Source organism: Oncorhynchus mykiss, chromosome 10, assembly GCF_013265735.2.
Source record: "Oncorhynchus mykiss isolate Arlee chromosome 10, USDA_OmykA_1.1, whole genome shotgun sequence".
NCBI classification, from domain to species: Eukaryota; Metazoa; Chordata; class Actinopteri; order Salmoniformes; family Salmonidae; genus Oncorhynchus; species Oncorhynchus mykiss.
This window is the reverse complement of record NC_048574.1, coordinates 72,384,247-72,403,047: the sequence shown is the minus strand read 5'-3', so window position 1 is coordinate 72,403,047 and position 18,801 is coordinate 72,384,247. Positions and strand designations below refer to the sequence as shown.

Sequence of the window (18,801 nt, the reverse complement as noted above, 5' to 3'; positions counted from 1 at the left end):
TTCAGGGCTAAATAAAAGGTTGAATTCTCAGAGAGCAGTGGGCCATACAGAAAGCATTGGATACCACATCCATTAGCTGGTCATTGTGTTTTCAGGGCTAAATAAAAGGTTGAATTCTCAGAGAGCAGTGGGCCATACAGAAAGCATCGGATACCACAGCCATTAGCTGGTCATTGTGTTTTCTGGGCTGTATAAAAGGTTGAATTCTGAGAGAGCAGTGGGCCATACAGAAAGCATCGGATACCACAGCCATTAGCTGGTCATTGTGTTTTCAGGGCTGTATAAAAGGTTGAATTCTCAGAGAGCAGTGGGCCATACAGAAAGCATTGGATACTACAGCCATTAGCTGGTCATTGTGTTTTCAGGGCTGTATAAAAGGTTGAATTCTGAGAGAGCAGTGGGCCATACAGAAAGCATCGGATACCACAGCCATTAGCTGGTCATTGTGTTTTCAGGGCTGTATAAAAGGTTGAATTCTCAGAGAGCAGTGGGCCATACAGAAAGCATTGGATACTACAGCCATTAGCTGGTCATTGTGTTTTCAGGGCTAAATAAAAGGTTGAATTCTCAGAGAGCAGTGGGCCATACAGAAAGCATTGGATACCACAGCCATTAGCTGGTCATTGTGTTTTCAGGGCTGTATAAAAGGTTGAATTCTCAGAGAACAGTAGGCCATACAGAAAGCATTGGATAGCACAGCCATTGGCTGGTCATTGTGTTTTCAGGGCTGTATAAAAGGTTGAATTCTCAGAGAGCAGTGGGCCATACAGAAAGCATTGGATAGCACAGCCATTAGCTGGTCATTGTGTTTTCAGGGCTGTATAAAAGGTTGAATTCTCAGAGAGCAGTGGGCCATACAGAAAGCATTGGATACCACAGCCATTAGCTGGTCATTGTGTTTTCAGGGCTAAATAAAAGGTTGAATTCTCAGAGAGCAGTGGGCCATACAGAAAGCATTGGATACCACAGCCATTAGCTGGTCATTGTGTTTTCAGGGCTAAATAAAAGGTTGAATTCTCAGAGAGCAGTGGGCCATACAGAAAGCATTGGATACCACAGCCATTAGCTGGTCATTGTGTTTTCAGGGCTAAATAAAAGGTTGAATTCTCAGAGAGCAGTGGGCCATACAGAAAGCATTGGATACCACATCCATTAGCTGGTCATTGTGTTTTCAGGGCTGTATAAAAGGTTGAATTCTCAGAGAGCAGTGGGCCATACAGAAAGCATTGGATACCACATCCATTAGCTGGTCATTGTGTTTTCGGGGCTAAATAAAAGGTTGTGCTCAAAGTGATCTTGTCCTTCTTGCATCTCTAAGACGGATCTGAAACGGATGATGTCGTCTCTGACGAGGCTATAAAAAGGATAACCTCTGGCTGCAAATATTATATCTGATATGTTTTTGTGATGCTTGTCTGTTTTGTGACAGGTAAGTAGTTGTGTGTGCACTTTGTAAAAGCTTTAAAATGTGATAGGCGGGGCCTCCCGGATGGCGCAGTGGTCTAGGGCACTGCATCGCAGTGCTAGCTGTGCCACCAGAGACCCTGGGTTCGCGCCCAGGCTCTGTCGCAGCCGGCCGCGACCGGGAGGTTCATGGGGCGACACACAATTGGCCCAGCATCGTCCGGGTTAGGGAGGGTTTGGCCGGCAGGGATATCCTTGTCTCATCGCGCACTAGCAACTCCTGTGGCGGGCCGGGGGCAGTGCACGCTAACCAAGGTTGCCAGGTGCACAGTGTTTCCTCCGACACATTGGTGCGGCTGGCTTCCGGGTTGGATGCGCGCTGTGTTAAGAAGCAGTGCGGCTTGGTTGGGTTGTGTTTCGGAGGACGCATGACTTTCGACCTTCGTCTCTCCCGAGCCCGTATGGGAGTTGTAGCGATGAGACAAGATAGATTGGAACAGTTGGATACCAAGAAATTGGGGAGAAAAGGTTTTTTTAGTTTAAAATAAATAAAAATGTGATAGGCAGGCATGGGTTTAAAGAGTATTTGTTTGTCTTTCAAATATGTTGAACGTTCGATTGAGCCTGCTAAATTGGTGGCATTTGCACTTTTGGGACAATTCCATTAGCTCCATTGCTCCAGGCAAGCCCGATCAGGCGCAGCTGACAGAAAACAGATACTATTTGAACCCGGGTCTTATGTCACCTGTACAATCATCACAGGTGTATTATGTTAAATTGTATTATGTTAAATTCTCACCTGTACGTCGGTGCGGTCTGCGATCCACTTGGCCAGCTGCTCCGAGGCAAAGCCGATCCGCTGGAGGTCAAAGGTGTCTGCCCTCTTAGGCTTCCCCTTAGCTGGGAAGTGCATGAAGGTAGGGGCTGAGTTCATATTCAGCTGGAGGGGGAGAGAGAGAGGGAGAGAGAGAGAGAGAAAAAGAGAGAGAGACAGAGGGAGATGGAGGGAGAGAGAAAAAGAGAGGAAAGGATTGGTGATAGATACAGTAGGTAGGAGAGAGAGAGAGGGAGGGGGGACATATATAGTAGGTAGGAGGAGAGAGAGAGGAGGAGGGGGGACAGATATAGTAGGTAGGAGGAGAGAGAGAAGGAGGGGGGACAGATATAGAAGGTAGGAGGAGAGAGAGAGGGAGGGGGGACAGATATAGTAGGTAGGAGGAGAGAGAGAGGGAGGGGGGACAGATATAGTAGGTAGGAGGAGAGAGAGAGGGACGGGGACAGATATAGTAGGTAGGAGGAGAGAGAGAGGGACGGGGGACAGATATAGTAGGTAGGAGCAGAGAGAGAGGGAGGGGGGACAGATATAGTAGGTAGGAGGAGAGAGAGAGGGACGGGGGACAGATACAGTAGGTAGGAGGAGAGAGAGAGAGAGAGGGAGGGGGACAGATACAGTGGGTAGGAGGAGAGAGAGAGAGGGAGGGAGGGATAGATACAGTAGGGAGGAGGAGAGAGAGGGAGGGAGGGATAGATACAGTAGGGAGGAGGAGAGAGAGAGGGAGGGATAGGTACAGTAGGGAGGAAGAGAGAGAGGGAGGGAGGGAGGGAGGGATAGATACAGTAGGTAGGAGGAGAGAGAGATGGAGGGAGGGATAGATACAGTAGGGAGGAAGAGAGAGAGGGAGGGAGGGAGGGATAGATACAGTAGGGAGGAGGAGAGAGAGAGGGAGGGAGGGATAGGTACAGTAGGGAGGAAGAGAGAGAGGGAGGGAGGGATAGATACAGTAGGGAGGAAGAGAGAGAGGGAGGGAGGGAGGGATAGATACAGTAGGGAGGAAGAGAGAGAGGGAGGGAGGGAGGGATAGATACAGTAGGGAGGAAGAGAGAGAGGGAGGGAGGGAGGGATAGATACAGTAGGGAGAAAGAGAGAGAGGGAGGGAGGGAGGGATAGATACAGTAGGTAAGAGGAGAGAGGAAAGGGAGGGAGGGAGGGATAGATACAGTAGGGAGGAAGAGAGAGAGGGAGGGAGGGATAGATACAGTAGGTAAGAGGAGAGAGGGAGATACAGTAGGTAAGAGGAGAGAGGGAGGGACATAGTTGGAAAAGGCAGAGAGAGAATCAAGAGAAGTGGTGAGAACCCCAATTACATGACGCGTGCATATATACCACTGCCCCTACAAAAACATCCCCTATACACAGTTCCCTTTCCCCAGTGGTGTTATGATCAAGCAGGGGGCCCCACCACATGATGTGACTGGCCATGAGGCCACCTACCCAGGGAGGGAGGAGCACGGTGCAGAGAACTCACTGGTGGCACTAACATACACCTAATTACTACACTCTCCCTCTGCACAGGCTGGCCATTAGGCCTAATGAATGGATAGGCATGCACACTGCGTACTTATTATGTTAGGTATCTGCCTCCTCCCTCTCTTTCAACAGTCATCTCTCTCTCTCCCGCTCAACGATATTCCCTCTCTCTCAAAAGTATTCTCTCAATTGTTTCTCTCTCTATCTTTCCCTCAATCTGTATCTGTCTTGCCCGATTCTGTCTCTAAAATGAACTGCTCTTTCCCTCTTAGATATATCTCTGACTACTTGTGTCTATACCTCTCCACTGTGTGCTTCTCAGTCTCTCTCTTTCCACTCGGTTTGCTTTTCAAACCCCTCTTCCTGCAATTCAAATCAACTAAAAAGTCAGTCTATTCCCACCTCCTCCCCAGTCCAAACTCACAGAGAACAAAGTGAGGATCGTTACAGAGGTTATTTCTCTTAATTGCATGAAACGAGCCCACCGCATCCTCCCTGGAGCGTAGAGGTGATTCGCCCATTAGGAGTGCTACATTAGCACTCTCTCCATTATAACAAAAGAAAAGCTAGACAAAGTGATCTGCATTTAATTACATGTCCTTTTAATCTTAGAGGCCCGTAATCGCATAATTGCTCGAGTGGAGAGTGTGAGGCGTACCTCAGGGGTGAGTATTTAACCCAGATTAATTGCTCATTGGCTATGGTAATGGGCGGTCGGAAGCTTCACATCTGTTTATTGTCATGCAAACGACTGTTAGTGATAAGAAACCAAAGTTCTATTATGGGTTTCTCTGGTGCTGAGTTGCTATGGCGATGTGGAATATGTTATTTATGTGTTGGAGCGGTCGTTTTCCCACTGTATCGAGGTCTGCACTGAGTGACACAGCAGGCGGTGATGTACTGTAAGAAACTCCGGAGCCCGGTGACATGCACACACATACGCCCACACGGGCTTCGCCCACGGCCCACCTATGGATGCACCCTGGGAAAATAATGACAACCCCAGGGAAAGAGGTTGGTTGCGCAGAACCGACTCGTATCAATCTCCCACACGGGTGTTTATCTAGCTGCCAGCCTGCAGTGACAGTGGCTGCTACGGACAATATACCACGGTTCCTCAGCGCGACACAACGCGCCTGGACACAGCCCTTAGCCGTGGTATATGGCCCATATACCACGGTTCCTCAGCGTATACCATATACCAAGGAACCACGGTTCCTCAGCGCGACACAACGCGCCTGGACACAGCCCTTAACCGTGATATATTGGCCATATACCACAAACCCCAGAGGTGCCTTATCGCTATTATAAACTGGTTACAACAGTAATACCCGTGACATACGGTCTGATATACCACCACTTTCGGCCAATCAGAATTGAGGGGCTGGACAAACTCAGTTTATAATATGGATTATACCTTCAGAGTACTGTATGCAGGGTGTGTATGGACTGAGTCAGGAGTACAGTATGTGGGATGGATAAGAGAGCTCATCTAAATAAATCAAGACTAAACAGCCATTGCAAGGTACATGAGCGTTTGTGTTTGCGAGTACTTCACTAAATGTCATCCGACACTAACGTATATATATATAAACCCCAAACTCTCTCCCCAAGTGGCCTGATCTTAAAACGGCCGCCGGACGACGAGCCCCCGCGGGTAAATAAAACCATGCAGAGAGCCTGTCAGCCACCTCTGATTCATTTACCTTATTTCAATGATTCATCTCTCCTTTAAAACGTGACCTGCGTGCTAATTAGCATGCTGTGTCTCCGCGCCGAGGCTGACAGGCAACTATGAACATGGAAATGAGGGCTTTGGGGATGGAGGGAGCGAGCGGGGGAACGGAGAGGGGGGCGGTTGGAGGGAGGGGTGCTGGGGTAGATCCAGACGGTTACCTGCTGAAAGACGTCCGCCCCCTCATCATAGTCCACCACGGTGAAGAAGAGTTTGTTAGAGAAAGCTGAAGAGTAGCGCCAGGAGTTAGCCAGCACCTGGTACTCCTCGTTAGCTTGTCTGTTAAAAAGACAGGGGGGGAGGGAGGGAGAGAGAGAGAGAGAGAGAGAGAGAGAGAGAGAGAGAAAGAGAGAGAGAGAGAGAGAGAGAGAGAGAGAAAGAGAGAGAGGGGAAGAGAGAGAGGGGGAACAGGGGAGAAAATAGAGTTGAAAAGAGGAGAGGAAGACAGAGGGGCAGAGACGAAGGCAAAAGGGAAATTGAACAAGAGAGGGAGAGCAAACGAGAAGGAGAGAAAGAGGGAAGAAGAAACAGATGAGTAAATGCTGGTGATGATCATGGCCACGCTGGCTTGAGTTGGAAGAGACGGACGAGAGAGAGAGAGAGATACTCATGCCACATGTTCCTCCCCAGAGAGAGAAGGATAACGACGCCATGCCGTGAGAAGAATGTCGCTACAGCTGTAATTACTGTCTGCTCTATCCTGTCCTGGACAGACGAGGAAAACATCACGACGAACCACCGTCTCTACCCATCGCTTTCCTTTTAACTCTGGCGCAGCTGCCACTTCTTATGCCCGTCGTAGTTCCCGCACACTGGCATGACAGGGGGAACGATAACAACAAATAAAGAAAACGTGCCAATTAGAGGGGAAATTACGGCAGACATTTTGCAAATTGAGCCGTAGCCACTCAACCTGTCACGGGTAAATACAGACAGCGGTGGGCCCACCAGGTCTGTCACAGTGGCGGATAAAAAGATGGAAATGTACAGCAAACTTCTTTATATAATCTGACGTAATGGAGTTTAAAGTAGGGTTTCAAAATCCCTGAAACGTTTAATAAATTCACTGGTTTTCCACAAATCCTTGTTGGATGATTCTGGATTTTATATTCCCTCCTGTTTCTGGGAATTCTCCAAGAGGGATACCAGGGAATGTATTGAAAGTTCCAGGAATTATGCAACCCTAGTTAGAAGTACACTTAAAACTAGTGGAAAGAGAGTTTGGGCCTGTGGAAGTCTTGAAGCTTCCCATTTAGAGCTCAAATAACCTCATAAAAGCGTGTTTACTCCAGATGGCTTCGTAAAGTCGCAGCGCCAACGTCTGGCGACAACTTTAATGTCCTCTGACAACTTTAATGTCCTCTGCCACACGTTACAGTACATGAATTAACAAACGGGACAACAGAAAATCATGAATAAAACAAGTAGCAAAACACTCGTTTCTGTTGGGAATTAAACACAAGTGCCATAAATTGCATGTCGACTTGCATCAATGTTGCATTGACTTCATGTACTATTCATGCTCCTCCATAAGTGATATGGTGTGTAGTGTTGGGCGCTCTGCGCTGCTCTACGTATAGTGTGTCTCTTCAGAGAGCGTTGTGTTTGGTGGCACTTTTGGTGATTAAAGTCTGTAAACAATTAGTAGCTTTCAGCACAGTGCACTTTAAATCGTACCGTCGTTGGAGGGAGGGAGAGAGAGAAAGAGGAACTGAGACGGAGAGAAGGAAACAAACAAAGAGAGAGTGGTACAGAAAAGAGAGCGAGAAGAATGAAAGAAAGAGTGATGGCAGTGCGAGGACCCCGGCGATTAGCAGTCCCTCCCGGTGCCCGTCTGTACTTTGAACGCTGACGGGGGGGTCACAACCCAAAATGTGTCTTGGGCGCCCGCTGAATAGCGACGCGATGGTATCGTTTATGCAAATGGTCCGTTCCAATTGCGAAGCAGAGAGAGCTGGCGCGTGACATTAACTAATGCGCTTCGGAGTGACGTCCTCAAATTGAAAGGAAACCTTGTTTCCTGGTTAAGATGAATCATTTTAATATGAATGGATATATAAATGCATACGTCGAGGTTGGCCCTGCCGTCGTTGAGAGCCGGAAGAGAGGGCGAGGGAAAAACAAAAAACAAGAGGAACAGAGAGAGAGAGAGAGAGAGATAAATAATTAAGTGATTTGAGTCGACAGCAGATGATTAAAAAAGCATTATGGGTCACGGGGAACAGAGAGGATGATGGGAGTGGGAAAGGTCAGTGTGGATTAAATTAACTTCCTCTATTTCCGTAATACACATGATTATTCCCTGGTCGGCGTCATCTTTATTCAATGAAGCGAACGGCTGGGTTCTCCGTGTGAACGGTTCTCCGTGTGAAGGGTTCTCCGTATGAAGGCTCCTTGAGGAGAAAAACACCCTGGTGAGACACTGGGCCCCAAAACGGAGATCTAGACTGAACACACTGGCTGTTATGTAGAGTAGATCACTGTCTGGAGGTCATCATTAAAGGTCAACAGGTCATGTTGACTGCCGTCTATGTCATAGCCAAACATAGATCTAGACTGAACATACTGGCTGTTATGTAGAGTAGATCACTGTCTGGAGGTCATCACTACACGTCAACAGGTCATGTTGACTGTCGTCTATGTCATAGCCAAACATAGATCTAGACTGAACAGACTGGCAGGTTGATGGACTATCACCAGAGGTCAAAAGGGCATGATGACTTCAGCCTATGTCGTTGTCTTTAAACTCCCCCCTATACCCAAACGTAGATCTAGACTGAATAGACTGACTGTTCTGTAGAGTTGTTGATGGGTCATCACTAGAGATCAAACAAAAGGTCATCATACTTTTCTTTATTCTGTTTAGTCTCTTTCATCAACTGTATGATTGATTTGTATTATCTTGTATTGACTGATTGGGCCGAGGTGGTAAACTCCAGGCCTGAAGGGCTGCTGTGTGTGCACCATTTTGTTCCAAGATAATCAAATAAATCTATGTTTTATTGTCACACACACCAGGTGGGTGCAGTGAAATGTGTTGTTTTAAAAGGGTTCAGACATAGAAGTACAGCGCCCCTGGATCAAACTGTCATCCACATGTCTTTCACGTAGTCGGGTATTCTAACCAGCCATCTTCGGGTTACTGGCACAACCCTCTGACCTCTAGGCTACCTGCTGCATCCCTGATTCAAATAAACAGCTCATCCTGATCTTCAAATCAAATCACTATTTATTTCAAGTGTATTTCACATGGTCTCAACACACTGGGCTGGAGCAAAAACCTGCAAAAACTGTACCCAGTGCTGTGTAGCATAGCGCCTCCTGTCTGTGGTCGTGTGGCGGCGCGGAGGGGTTCCATACCTGCAGACGGAGCACTGCCTCTGTGGCTGCAGCGCAGTGAACATCACGATGACCGAGTAGTTCCGGGGCGGGGCCTTGACGAACCTCCGGAACTTATCGCCGTTCATCCGGATCACGGAACGCCTGGAGCTCCACTCCATCATCTGATCCACCTTCTCCACCAACATGTTCTGGAACAACAGGGATGGAGAGAGGAGGATGAGAGGGGAGGAAGACGGAAAGGGAAAAGGAGGGAGGAAGGGTGAGAGGGAAGGGAAAAGGAGGGAGGAAGGGTGAGAGGGAAGGGAAAAGGAGGGAGGAAGGGTGAGAGGGAAGGGAAAAGGAGGGAGGAAGGGTGAGAGGGAAGGGAAAAGGAGGGAGGAAGGGTGAACGGGAATGGAAAACGAGGGAGGAAGGGTGAGAGGGAAGGGAAAAGGAGGGAGGAAGGGTGAGAGGGAAGGGAAAAGGAGGGAGGAAGGGTGAGAGGGAAGGGAAAAGGAGGGAGGAAGGGTGAACGGGAAGGGAAAAGGAGGGAGGAAGGGTGAGAGGGAAGGGAAAAGGAGGGAGGAAGGGTGAGAGGGAAGGGAAAAGGAGGGAGGAAGGGTGAGAGGGAAGGGAAAAGGAGGGAGGAAGGGTGAGAGGGAAGGGAAAAGGAGGGAGGAAGGGTGAGAGGGAAGGGAAAAGGAGGGAGGAAGGGTGAACGGGAATGGAAAACGAGGGAGGAAGGGTGAGAGGGAAGGGAAAAGGAGGGAGGAAGGGTGAGAGGGAAGGGAAAAGGAGGGAGAAAGGGTGAGAGGGAAGGGAAAAGGAGGGAGGAAGGGTGAACGGGAAGGGAAAAGGAGGGAGGAAGGGTGAGAGGGAAGGGAAAAGGAGGGAGGAAGGGTGAACGGGAAGGGAAAAGGAGGGAGGAAGGGTGACCAGGAAGGGAAAAGGAGGGAAGAAGGGTGAACGGGCAGGGAAAACGAGGGAGGAAGGGTGAGAGGGAAGGGAAAAGGAGGGAGGAAGGGTGAACGGGAAGGGAAAAGGAGGGAGGAAGGGTGAGAGGGAAGGGAAAAGGAGGGAGGAAGGGTGAACAGGAAGGGAAAAGGAGGGAGGAAGGGTGAACGGGAAGGGAAAAGGAGGGAGGAAGGGTGAACGGGAAGGGAAAAGGAGGGAGGAAGGGTGAGAGGGAAGGGAAAAGGAGGGAGGAAGGGTGAACGGGCAGGGAAAACGAGGGAGGAAGGGTGAACGGGAAGGGAAAACGAGGGAGGAAGGGTGAGAGGGAAGGGAAAACGAGGGAGGAAGGGTGAAAGGGAAGGGAAAACGAGGGAGGAAGGGTGAACAGGAAGGTAAAAGGAGGGAGGAAGGGTGAACGGGAAGGGAAAACGAGGGAGAAAGGGTGAGAGGGAAGGGAAAAGGAGGGAGGAAGGGTGAGAGGGAAGGGAAAAGGAGGGAGGAAGGGTGAGATGGAAGGGAAAAGGAGGGAGGAAGGGTGAACAGGAAGGGAAAAGGATGGAGGAAGGGTGAGAGGGAAGGGAAAAGGAGGGAGGAAGGGTGAGAGGGAAGGGAAAAGGAGGGAGGAAGGGTGAACAGGAAGGGAAAAGGAGGGAGGAAGGGTGAAAGGGAAGGGAAAAGGAGGGAGGAAGGGGTGAACGGGAAGGGAAAAGGAGGGAGGAAGGGTGAAAGGGAAGGGAAAAGGAGGGAGGAAGGATGAACGGGAAGGGAAAAGGAGGGAGGAAGGGTGAGAGGGAAGGGAAAACGAGGGAGGAAGGGTGAAAGGGAAGGGAAAACGAGGGAGGAAGGGTGAGAGGGAAGGGAAAACGAGGGAGGAAGGGTGAACGGGAAGGGAAAACGAGGGAGGAAGGGTGAAAGGGAAGGGAAAAGGAGGGAGGAAGGATGAACGGGAAGGGAAAAGGAGGGAGGAAGGGTGAGAGGGAAGGGAAAACGAGGGAGGAAGGGTGAAAGGGAAGGGAAAACGAGGGAGGAAGGGTGAGAGGGAAGGGAAAACGAAGGAGGAAGGGTGAACAGGAAGGTAAAAGGAGGGAGGAAGGGTGAGAGGGAAGGGAAAACGAGGGAGGAAGGGTGAACAGGAAGGGAAAGGAAAACAGGAGAAACCATTATGACCAAGTATTAAACCAGGTGTCAACCAGGAAATAATTGGTGTTTTCTAGAATGAATGAGTCACACACACAAATCTCAAGGGGGCTATCAAACGTTGTGATGTGTGACAGCCATTGTGCTGTACAACTCTCCCCCGGAATCTATGTTTTGTGGTTGTTGAAAATCTACACGTTCAAGGGTATGCCTTCACAAAAGGGCATTGTGGTAGAAGTCGAAAAACTATTTCGCGGCCTGGCTCTCATTTGAAGTTCTATTCATGTGCACTGAATACGAGCTCTGAACAGAAGCGCAGTACCTAACAACTTAGGCTAGTGTTAAGAGTCTAGAAACTCATAGTAAAAGTCTAATAAAAACATAGAATAACTCGTGGCATCGCCCTCTCGCTCCAAGTCTCATTCACTCCACTCACAACGGACAGCAACTCAAGGACGAACCGTTCCAAATTCACACGGGGAGATTACAGTTGCTACTTTTTACACAGTTCTCTTCAGAGTTGTGTAGTGATAGACTTTCTGCTGTCGCCATGACAACAGCCAGCCAATGTCCTGCCCCACTAACTGGATAGTTACTGTATAATGTAGAGGGATTGTGTTTGAACTGTCCAACGTGACCAGAAGTCTTCCTGACAGGTATAATGGTAGGGTATCAGTGAAACATGACAGCTCTCACTAACTGCTCAGCAGAAGTTTCAACCAGATTGATATCACTGGTGTCTAGACAAGAAGAAGTGCTCTTCAACCAGTCTCTGTAGACAGCCTAATACTTAACCTCCGGGTCTCTTAAGCATGTGTGTGTGTGTGTGTGTGTGTGTGTGTGTGTGTGTGTGTGTCTGAGTGTCTGTAAGTGTGTCTGGGTCACACGTCCATGTCACCGCATGTCTGTAATGTCACCTTCAATTATAACATCAGTGTTGCAGAAATAAATCTAGGACTCTCTCTTTCTCTCCTCCTCTCTCTCTCTCCATCCTTCTTTACTCTGTCTCTCCTCCTCTCTCTCTCTCCCCAATCCTTCTTTACTCTGTCTCTCCTCCTCTCTCTCTCTTCCACATCCTTCTTTACTCTGTCTCTCCTCCTCTCTCTCTCTCTCTACTCTCCCCCCCTCTCTCTCTCTACTCTCCCCCCCTCTCTCTCTCTACTCTCCCCTCCCCTCTCTCTCTCTCCCATCCTTCTTTACTCTGTCTCTCCTCCTCTCTCTCTCCCCATCCTTCTTTACTCTGTCTCTCCTCCTCTCTCTCTCCCCCATCCTTCTTTACTCTGTCTCTCCTCCTCTCTCTCTCTCCCCCATCCTTCTTTACTCTGTCTCTCCTCCTCTCTCTCTCCCCCACCCTTCTTTACTCTGTCTCTCCCCCCTCTCTCTCTCTCGCTACTCTCCCCCCTCTCTCTCGTACTCTCCCCCCCCTCATCTCTCTCTACTCTCCCCTCCCCCTCTCTCTCCCCCATCCTTCTTTACTCTGTCTCTCCTCCTCTCTCTCCCCATCCTTTTTTACTCTGTCTCTCCTCCTCTCTCTCTCCCCCTACCCTTCTTTACTCTGTCTCTCCTCCTCTCTCTCTCTCCCCCATCCTTCTTTACTCTGTCTCTCCTCCTCTCTCTCTCCCCTACCCTTCTTTACTCTTGTCTCTCCTCCTCTCTCTCTTCCCCATCCTTCTTTACTCTGTCTCTCCTCCTCTCTCTCTCTCTCTCTCTCTACTCCCCCCTCTCTCTCTCTACTCTCCCCCCTCTCTCTCTCTCTCTCTACTCTCCCCCCCTCTCTCTCTCTCCCATCCTTCTTTACTCTGTCTCTCCTCCTCCTCTCTCTCCCCAATCCTTCTTTACTCTGTCTCTCCTCCTCTCTCTCTCTCCCACCCTTCTTTACTCTGTCTCTCCCCCCCTCTCTCGCTACTCCTCCCCTCTCTCTCTCTCTCTACTCCCCCCACCCCCCCCTCTCTCTCTCTCTACTCTCCCCCCTCTCTCTCTCTCCCCCATCCTTCTTTACTCTGTCTCTCCTCCTCTCTCTCTCTCTACTCTCCCCCCTCTCTCTCTCTACTCTCCCCCCCCTCTCTCTCTCTCTACTCTCCCCCCCCTCTCTCCCCCACCCTTATTTACTCTGTCTCTCCTCCTCTCTCTCTCCCATCCTTCTTTACTCTGTCTCTCCTCCTACCTCTCTCCCAATCCTTCTTACTCTGTCTCTCCTCCTCTCTCCCCCACCCTTCTTTACTCTGTCTCTCCCACCCTCTCTCTCTCTCGCTACTCTCCCCCCTCATATCTCTCTACTCTCCCCCCCCCTCTCTCTCTACTCTCCCCTCCCCTCTCTCTCTCCCCCATCCTTCTTTACTCTGTCTCTCCTCCTCTCTCTCCCCATCCTTTTTTACTCTGTCTCTCCTCCTCTCTCTCTCACCCCTACCCTTCTTTACTCTGTCTCTCCTCCTCTCTCTCTCTCCCCCATCCTTCTTTACTCTGTCTCTCCTCCTCTCTCTCTCCCCTACCCTTCTTTACTCTTGTCTCTCCTCCTCTCTCTCTCCCCCATCCTTCTTTACTCTGTCTCTCCTCCTCCTCTACCCCCATCCTTCTTTACTCTGTCTCTCCTCCTCTCTCTCTCCCATCCTTCTTTACTCTGTCTCTCCTCCTTTCTCTCTCCCCATCCTTCTTTACTCGGTCTCTCCTCCTTTTCTCTCTCCCCCAGTCCTTCTTTACTCTGTATCTCCTCCTCTCTCTCCCCCCTACCCTTCTTACTGTCTCTCCTCCTCTCTCTCTCTCTCTCTCTCTACTCTCCCCCTCTCTCTCTCTCTACTCCCCCCCCCCCTCTCTCTCTCTCTATACTCTCCCCTCTCTCTCTCTCTCGCGACTCTCCCCTCTCTCTCTCTATACTCTCCCTCTCTCTCTCTATACTCTCCCCCCCCTCTGCTCTCGGTCTACTCTCCCCCCTCTCTCTCCTCTCTACTCTCCCCCTCTCTACTCTCCCCTCTTTCTCTCCCTCTCTACTCTCCACTCTCTCTCTCTCTCTCTCGCTACTCTCCCCCCTCTCTCTCTACTCTCCCCCTCTCTCTTCATCTCTCTCTCTCTCTCTACTCTCCCCCTCTCTCTCTCTCTCTACTCTCCCCCTTCTCTCTCTCTACTCTCCCCCCTCCTCTCTCTCGCTACTCTCCCCCCTCTCTCTCTCGCTACTCTCCCCCCTCTCTCTCTCGCTACTCCCCCCCTCTCTCTCTCTACTCTCCCCCCCCTCTCTCTCTATTCTCCCCCCCTCTCTCTCTCTCTCGCTACTCTCCCTCTCTCTCTCTCTCTACTCTCACCTCTCTCTCTCGCTACTCCCCCCTCTCCTCTCTACTCTCTCTACTCTCCCCCCTCTCTCTCTCTCTCGCTACTCTCCCCTCTTCTCTCTCTACTCTCCCCCCTCTCTCTCTCTCTCTCGCTCCCTCTCTCTCTCGCTACTCTCCCCTCTCTCTCTCTCTCTCTCGCTACTCTCCCTCTCTCTCTCTCTCTCTCTCGCTACTCTCCCCCCTCTCTCTCTCTAACAGCAGATGAGGGCTGTCATCAACTTGTCTGTATTTATTCCCTGATTTATACGGTTTCTATTAATCCTCATCAAATGGACACGTCAAGAGAGGGAGGGATCAGAGGGCGAGCGGCAAAGTCGCTGAATAATTTAACGGTGTCCAAAGTTGACAAAAAGGACTGAGACTGACTGTCTTAGTGAGTGTGAGGCTAAATGAAAGATATTTTACTGGGAGGGTGAAAGGTTTCTGACAGGCTAGGATGTTTGATACAGTAGGGGGCAAAGACACAACCCTGCATAGAGACACAACATGCCATTATTGTGCATGGATGGATGCATGTCTCAGTGTGTGAGAGAGAACGCTTGGCAGTCTTCCCTTGCGGAGCAGAGCGGCAGGTTCCCTCCACTGCCTCCCCCCCATAGGAGGCCCTGTCAGGCCTGCTGCCAATCACACACAGCGCTAATGATGCACCGGTCAACACACACACACACACACACACACACACACACACACACACACACACACACGAGATGAGCGATGGAAGGAGGGATGGAGATATAAAAGACTATTACAAAGGCACTGGAGAGGAAAGATGGAGGGAGCGAGAATAGGGGAGAGAGAGAGAGAGGGGATGGCAGAAGATGAGAACCAGAGGGATCAAATGAAAGACAGAAAGAGAGAGAGAGAGAGAGAAACTAAATAAGAGAGGGGTGGATAGAGTGGGCGAGAGAGAGCAAAAGATAAAATGAGGTGGGAGAAGTAGTGAGAGAGAGAGAATAAACAAAGAAAGATGGAGGAGGAGGAAACGCTGCACAAACAACAAAGAAGACCAGCCAATGTCAGCATTCTCTATTAAATTGACTCAAGTCTAGTTCTAACCATGCAGCCATTAAATAAAACTCTGTTTTGGCCACAAGGGGCAGTATCTTCCACCAAAACCATCACAATGTCATACCTCTCTCTCTTCCCCTGTCTGACAGGCACTGACTAAACAACCTTCATTCACCCCCACAGCAATGTCTCTGCAGTGTCTCAGTTCAAACACACTCACACTCACACACACACTCACACACACTCACACAGTCACACACAGTCACACACAGTCACACACAGTCACACACACACACACTCCTTCACCAGGTGGCTAACTAAAGTGACGTGTCGGAAGACTGTTGACAGCTTGATCCCTGGTGTGCGTCCGCTTCACGGAGACGGAGCACATCGCCACTTCCGTCGGAAGTGTCGCCTCCTTCACACACTCACAGAAGTCCGCGCGGGGATACACACACATTGTGTACTCATGGGATAGCTCTATGACTGGGAATCAGTGGGTAGTGTATCCTGGCGGCACTCACTGCCAAGGTACCTCGTAGGTACAGCAAGCATCTGGTATCTCACTGGCATTTAGTCATTTTCAATATTTTAACAGACGTGTAAATATGTCGCCGAAAAATAACAAATCCCAGAATTAGAAAGGAATGTGGTATTTTTCCACAGACTATCACACATCCCATCAGATGAAGATCTCACCGCCCAGATGAACATGGTCAACAATAACCGACCTACATCTAATAAACATGGTCAACATAACCGACCTACATCTAATGAACATGGTCAACATAACCGACCTACATCTAATGAACATGGTCAACATAACAGATCCTACATCTAATGAACATGGTCAACATAACAGATCCTACATCTAATGAACATGGTCAACATAACCGACCTACATCTAATGAACATGGTCAACATAACAGATCCTACATCTAATGAACATGGTCAACATAACAGATCCTACATCTAATAAACATGGTCAACATAACCGACCTACATCTAATGAACATGGTCAACATAACCGACCTACATCTAATCAACATGGTCAACATAACCAACCTACATCTAATGAACATGGTCAACATAACAGATCCTACATCTAATCAACATGGTCAACATAACAGATCCTACATCTAATCAACATGGTCAACATAACCAACCTACATCTAATGAACATGGTCAACATAACCAACCTACATCTAATCAACATGGTCAACATAACAGATCCTACATCTTATAAACATGGTCAACATAACCAACCTACACCTCCAGATGAACACCCTACATGGTCAACATAACCAACCTACATCTAATAAACATGGTCAACATAACAGATCCTACATCTAATGAACATGGTCAACATAACCGACCTGCATCTTATAAACATGGTCAACATAACCAACCTACACCTCCAGATGAACACTCTACATGGTCAACATAACCAACCTACATCTAATCAACATGGTCAACATAACAGATCCTACATCTAATCAACATGGTCAACATAACCGACCTACATCTTATAAACATGGTCAACATAACCAACCTACACCTCCAGATGAACACTCTACATGGTCAACATAACCAACCTACACCTAATGAACATGGTCAACATAACCAACCTACATCTTATAAACATGGTCAACATAACCAACCTACACCTCCAGATGAACACTCTACATGGTCAACATAACCAACCTACATCTAATCAACATGGTCAACATAACCAACCTACATCTAATCAACATGGTCAACATAACCAACCTACACCTAATGAACATGGTCAACATAACAGATCCTACATCTAATCAACATGGTCAACATAACCGACCTACATCTTATAAACATGGTCAACATAACCAACCTACACCTCCAGATGAACACTCTACATGGTCAACATAACCAACCTACACCTAATGAACATGGTCAACATAACCAACCTACATCTTATAAACATGGTCAACATAACAGATCCTACATCTAATCAACATGGTCAACATAACCAACCTACATCTAATCAACATGGTCAACATAACCAACCTACATCTAATCAACATGGTCAACATAACAGATCCTACATCTAATGAACATGGTCAACATAACAGATCCTACATCTAATCAACATGGTCAACATAACCAACCTACATCTAATCAACATGGTCAACATAACAGATCCTACATCTAATGAACATGGTCAACATAACCAACCTACATCTAATTAACATGGTCAACATAACCAACCTACATCTAATCCACATGGTCAACATAACAGATCCTACATCTAATCAACATGGTCAACATAACCAACCTACATCTAATCAACATGGTCAACATAACCGACCTACATCTAATAAACATGGTCAACATAACAGATCCTACATCTAATCAACATGGTCAACATAACCAACCTACATCTAATCAACATGGTCAACATAACAGATCCTACATCTAATGAACATGGTCAACATAACCAACCTACATCTAATCAACATGGTCAACATAACCGACCTACATCTAATAAACATGGTCAACATAACCAACCTACATCTAATAAACATGGTCAACATAACAGATCCTACATCTAATCAACATGGTCAACATAACAGATCCTACATCTAATCAACATGGTCAACATAACTGACCTACATCTAATGAACATGGTCAACATAACCAACCTACATCTAATCAACATGGTCAACATAACCGACCTACATCTAATGAACATGGTCAACATAACCGACCTACATCTAATAAACATGGTCAACATAACCGACCTACATCTAATCAACATGGTCAACATAACAGATCCTACATCTAATGAACATGGTCAACATAACCAACCTACATCTAATCAACATGGTCAACATAACCGACCTACATCTAATAAACATGGTCAACATAACCGACCTACATCTAATAAACATGGTCAACATAACAGATCCTACATCTAATCAACATGGTCAACATAACAGATCCTACATCTAATCAACATGGTCAACATAACTGACCTACATCTAATGAACATGGTCAACATAACCAACCTACATCTAATCAACATGGTCAACATAACCGACCTACATCTAATGAACATGGTCAACATAACCGACCTACATCTAATAAACATGGTCAACATAACAGATCCTACATCTAATCAACATGGTCAACATAACAGATCCTACATCTAATCAACATGGTCAACATAACCGACCTACATCTAATCAACATGGTCAACATAACTGACCTACATCTAATGAACATGGTCAACATAACCGACCTACATCTAATGAACATGGTCAACATAACAGATCCTACATCTAATGAACATGGTCAACATAACCAACCTACATCTAATCAACATGGTCAACATAACCAACCTACACCTCCAGATAAACATTGTCTAAACACTCTACATTGTCTGTTTATTATAAACAACATTAACCATTACTGCTAACAACATATCCTCTCTTCCATCTGGTTTGGCAACATAGGGCAGTTAGTGAATCATGGACCAGTGTGTGTTTAACAGCATATGTTCTGTTCTGCTCCAGTGGCCTGTGTATTTATGTGTGTGCGTGTGCGTATGTGTCGTGTCTGTGTCTGTGTCTGTG

The 18,801-nt window shown here is 47.9% G+C and overlaps 1 protein-coding gene across 1 annotated transcript in view; it reads right to left on the bottom strand.

The window, feature by feature from the left end:
- The window catches only part of LOC110534796 (tumor suppressor candidate 3), a 103,934-nt gene that overhangs the window by 63,287 nt on the left and 21,846 nt on the right, over positions 1 to 18,801 (bottom strand). The window contains exons 2-4 of the mRNA XM_036933870.1: positions 8,808 to 8,977; positions 5,609 to 5,726; positions 2,204 to 2,344 (exon numbers count right to left, since the gene is read on the bottom strand). Of these exons, the coding sequence (XP_036789765.1) occupies positions 2,204 to 2,344; positions 5,609 to 5,726; positions 8,808 to 8,977 (429 nt within the window). The remainder of the gene's footprint in view (positions 1 to 2,203; positions 2,345 to 5,608; positions 5,727 to 8,807; positions 8,978 to 18,801) is intronic.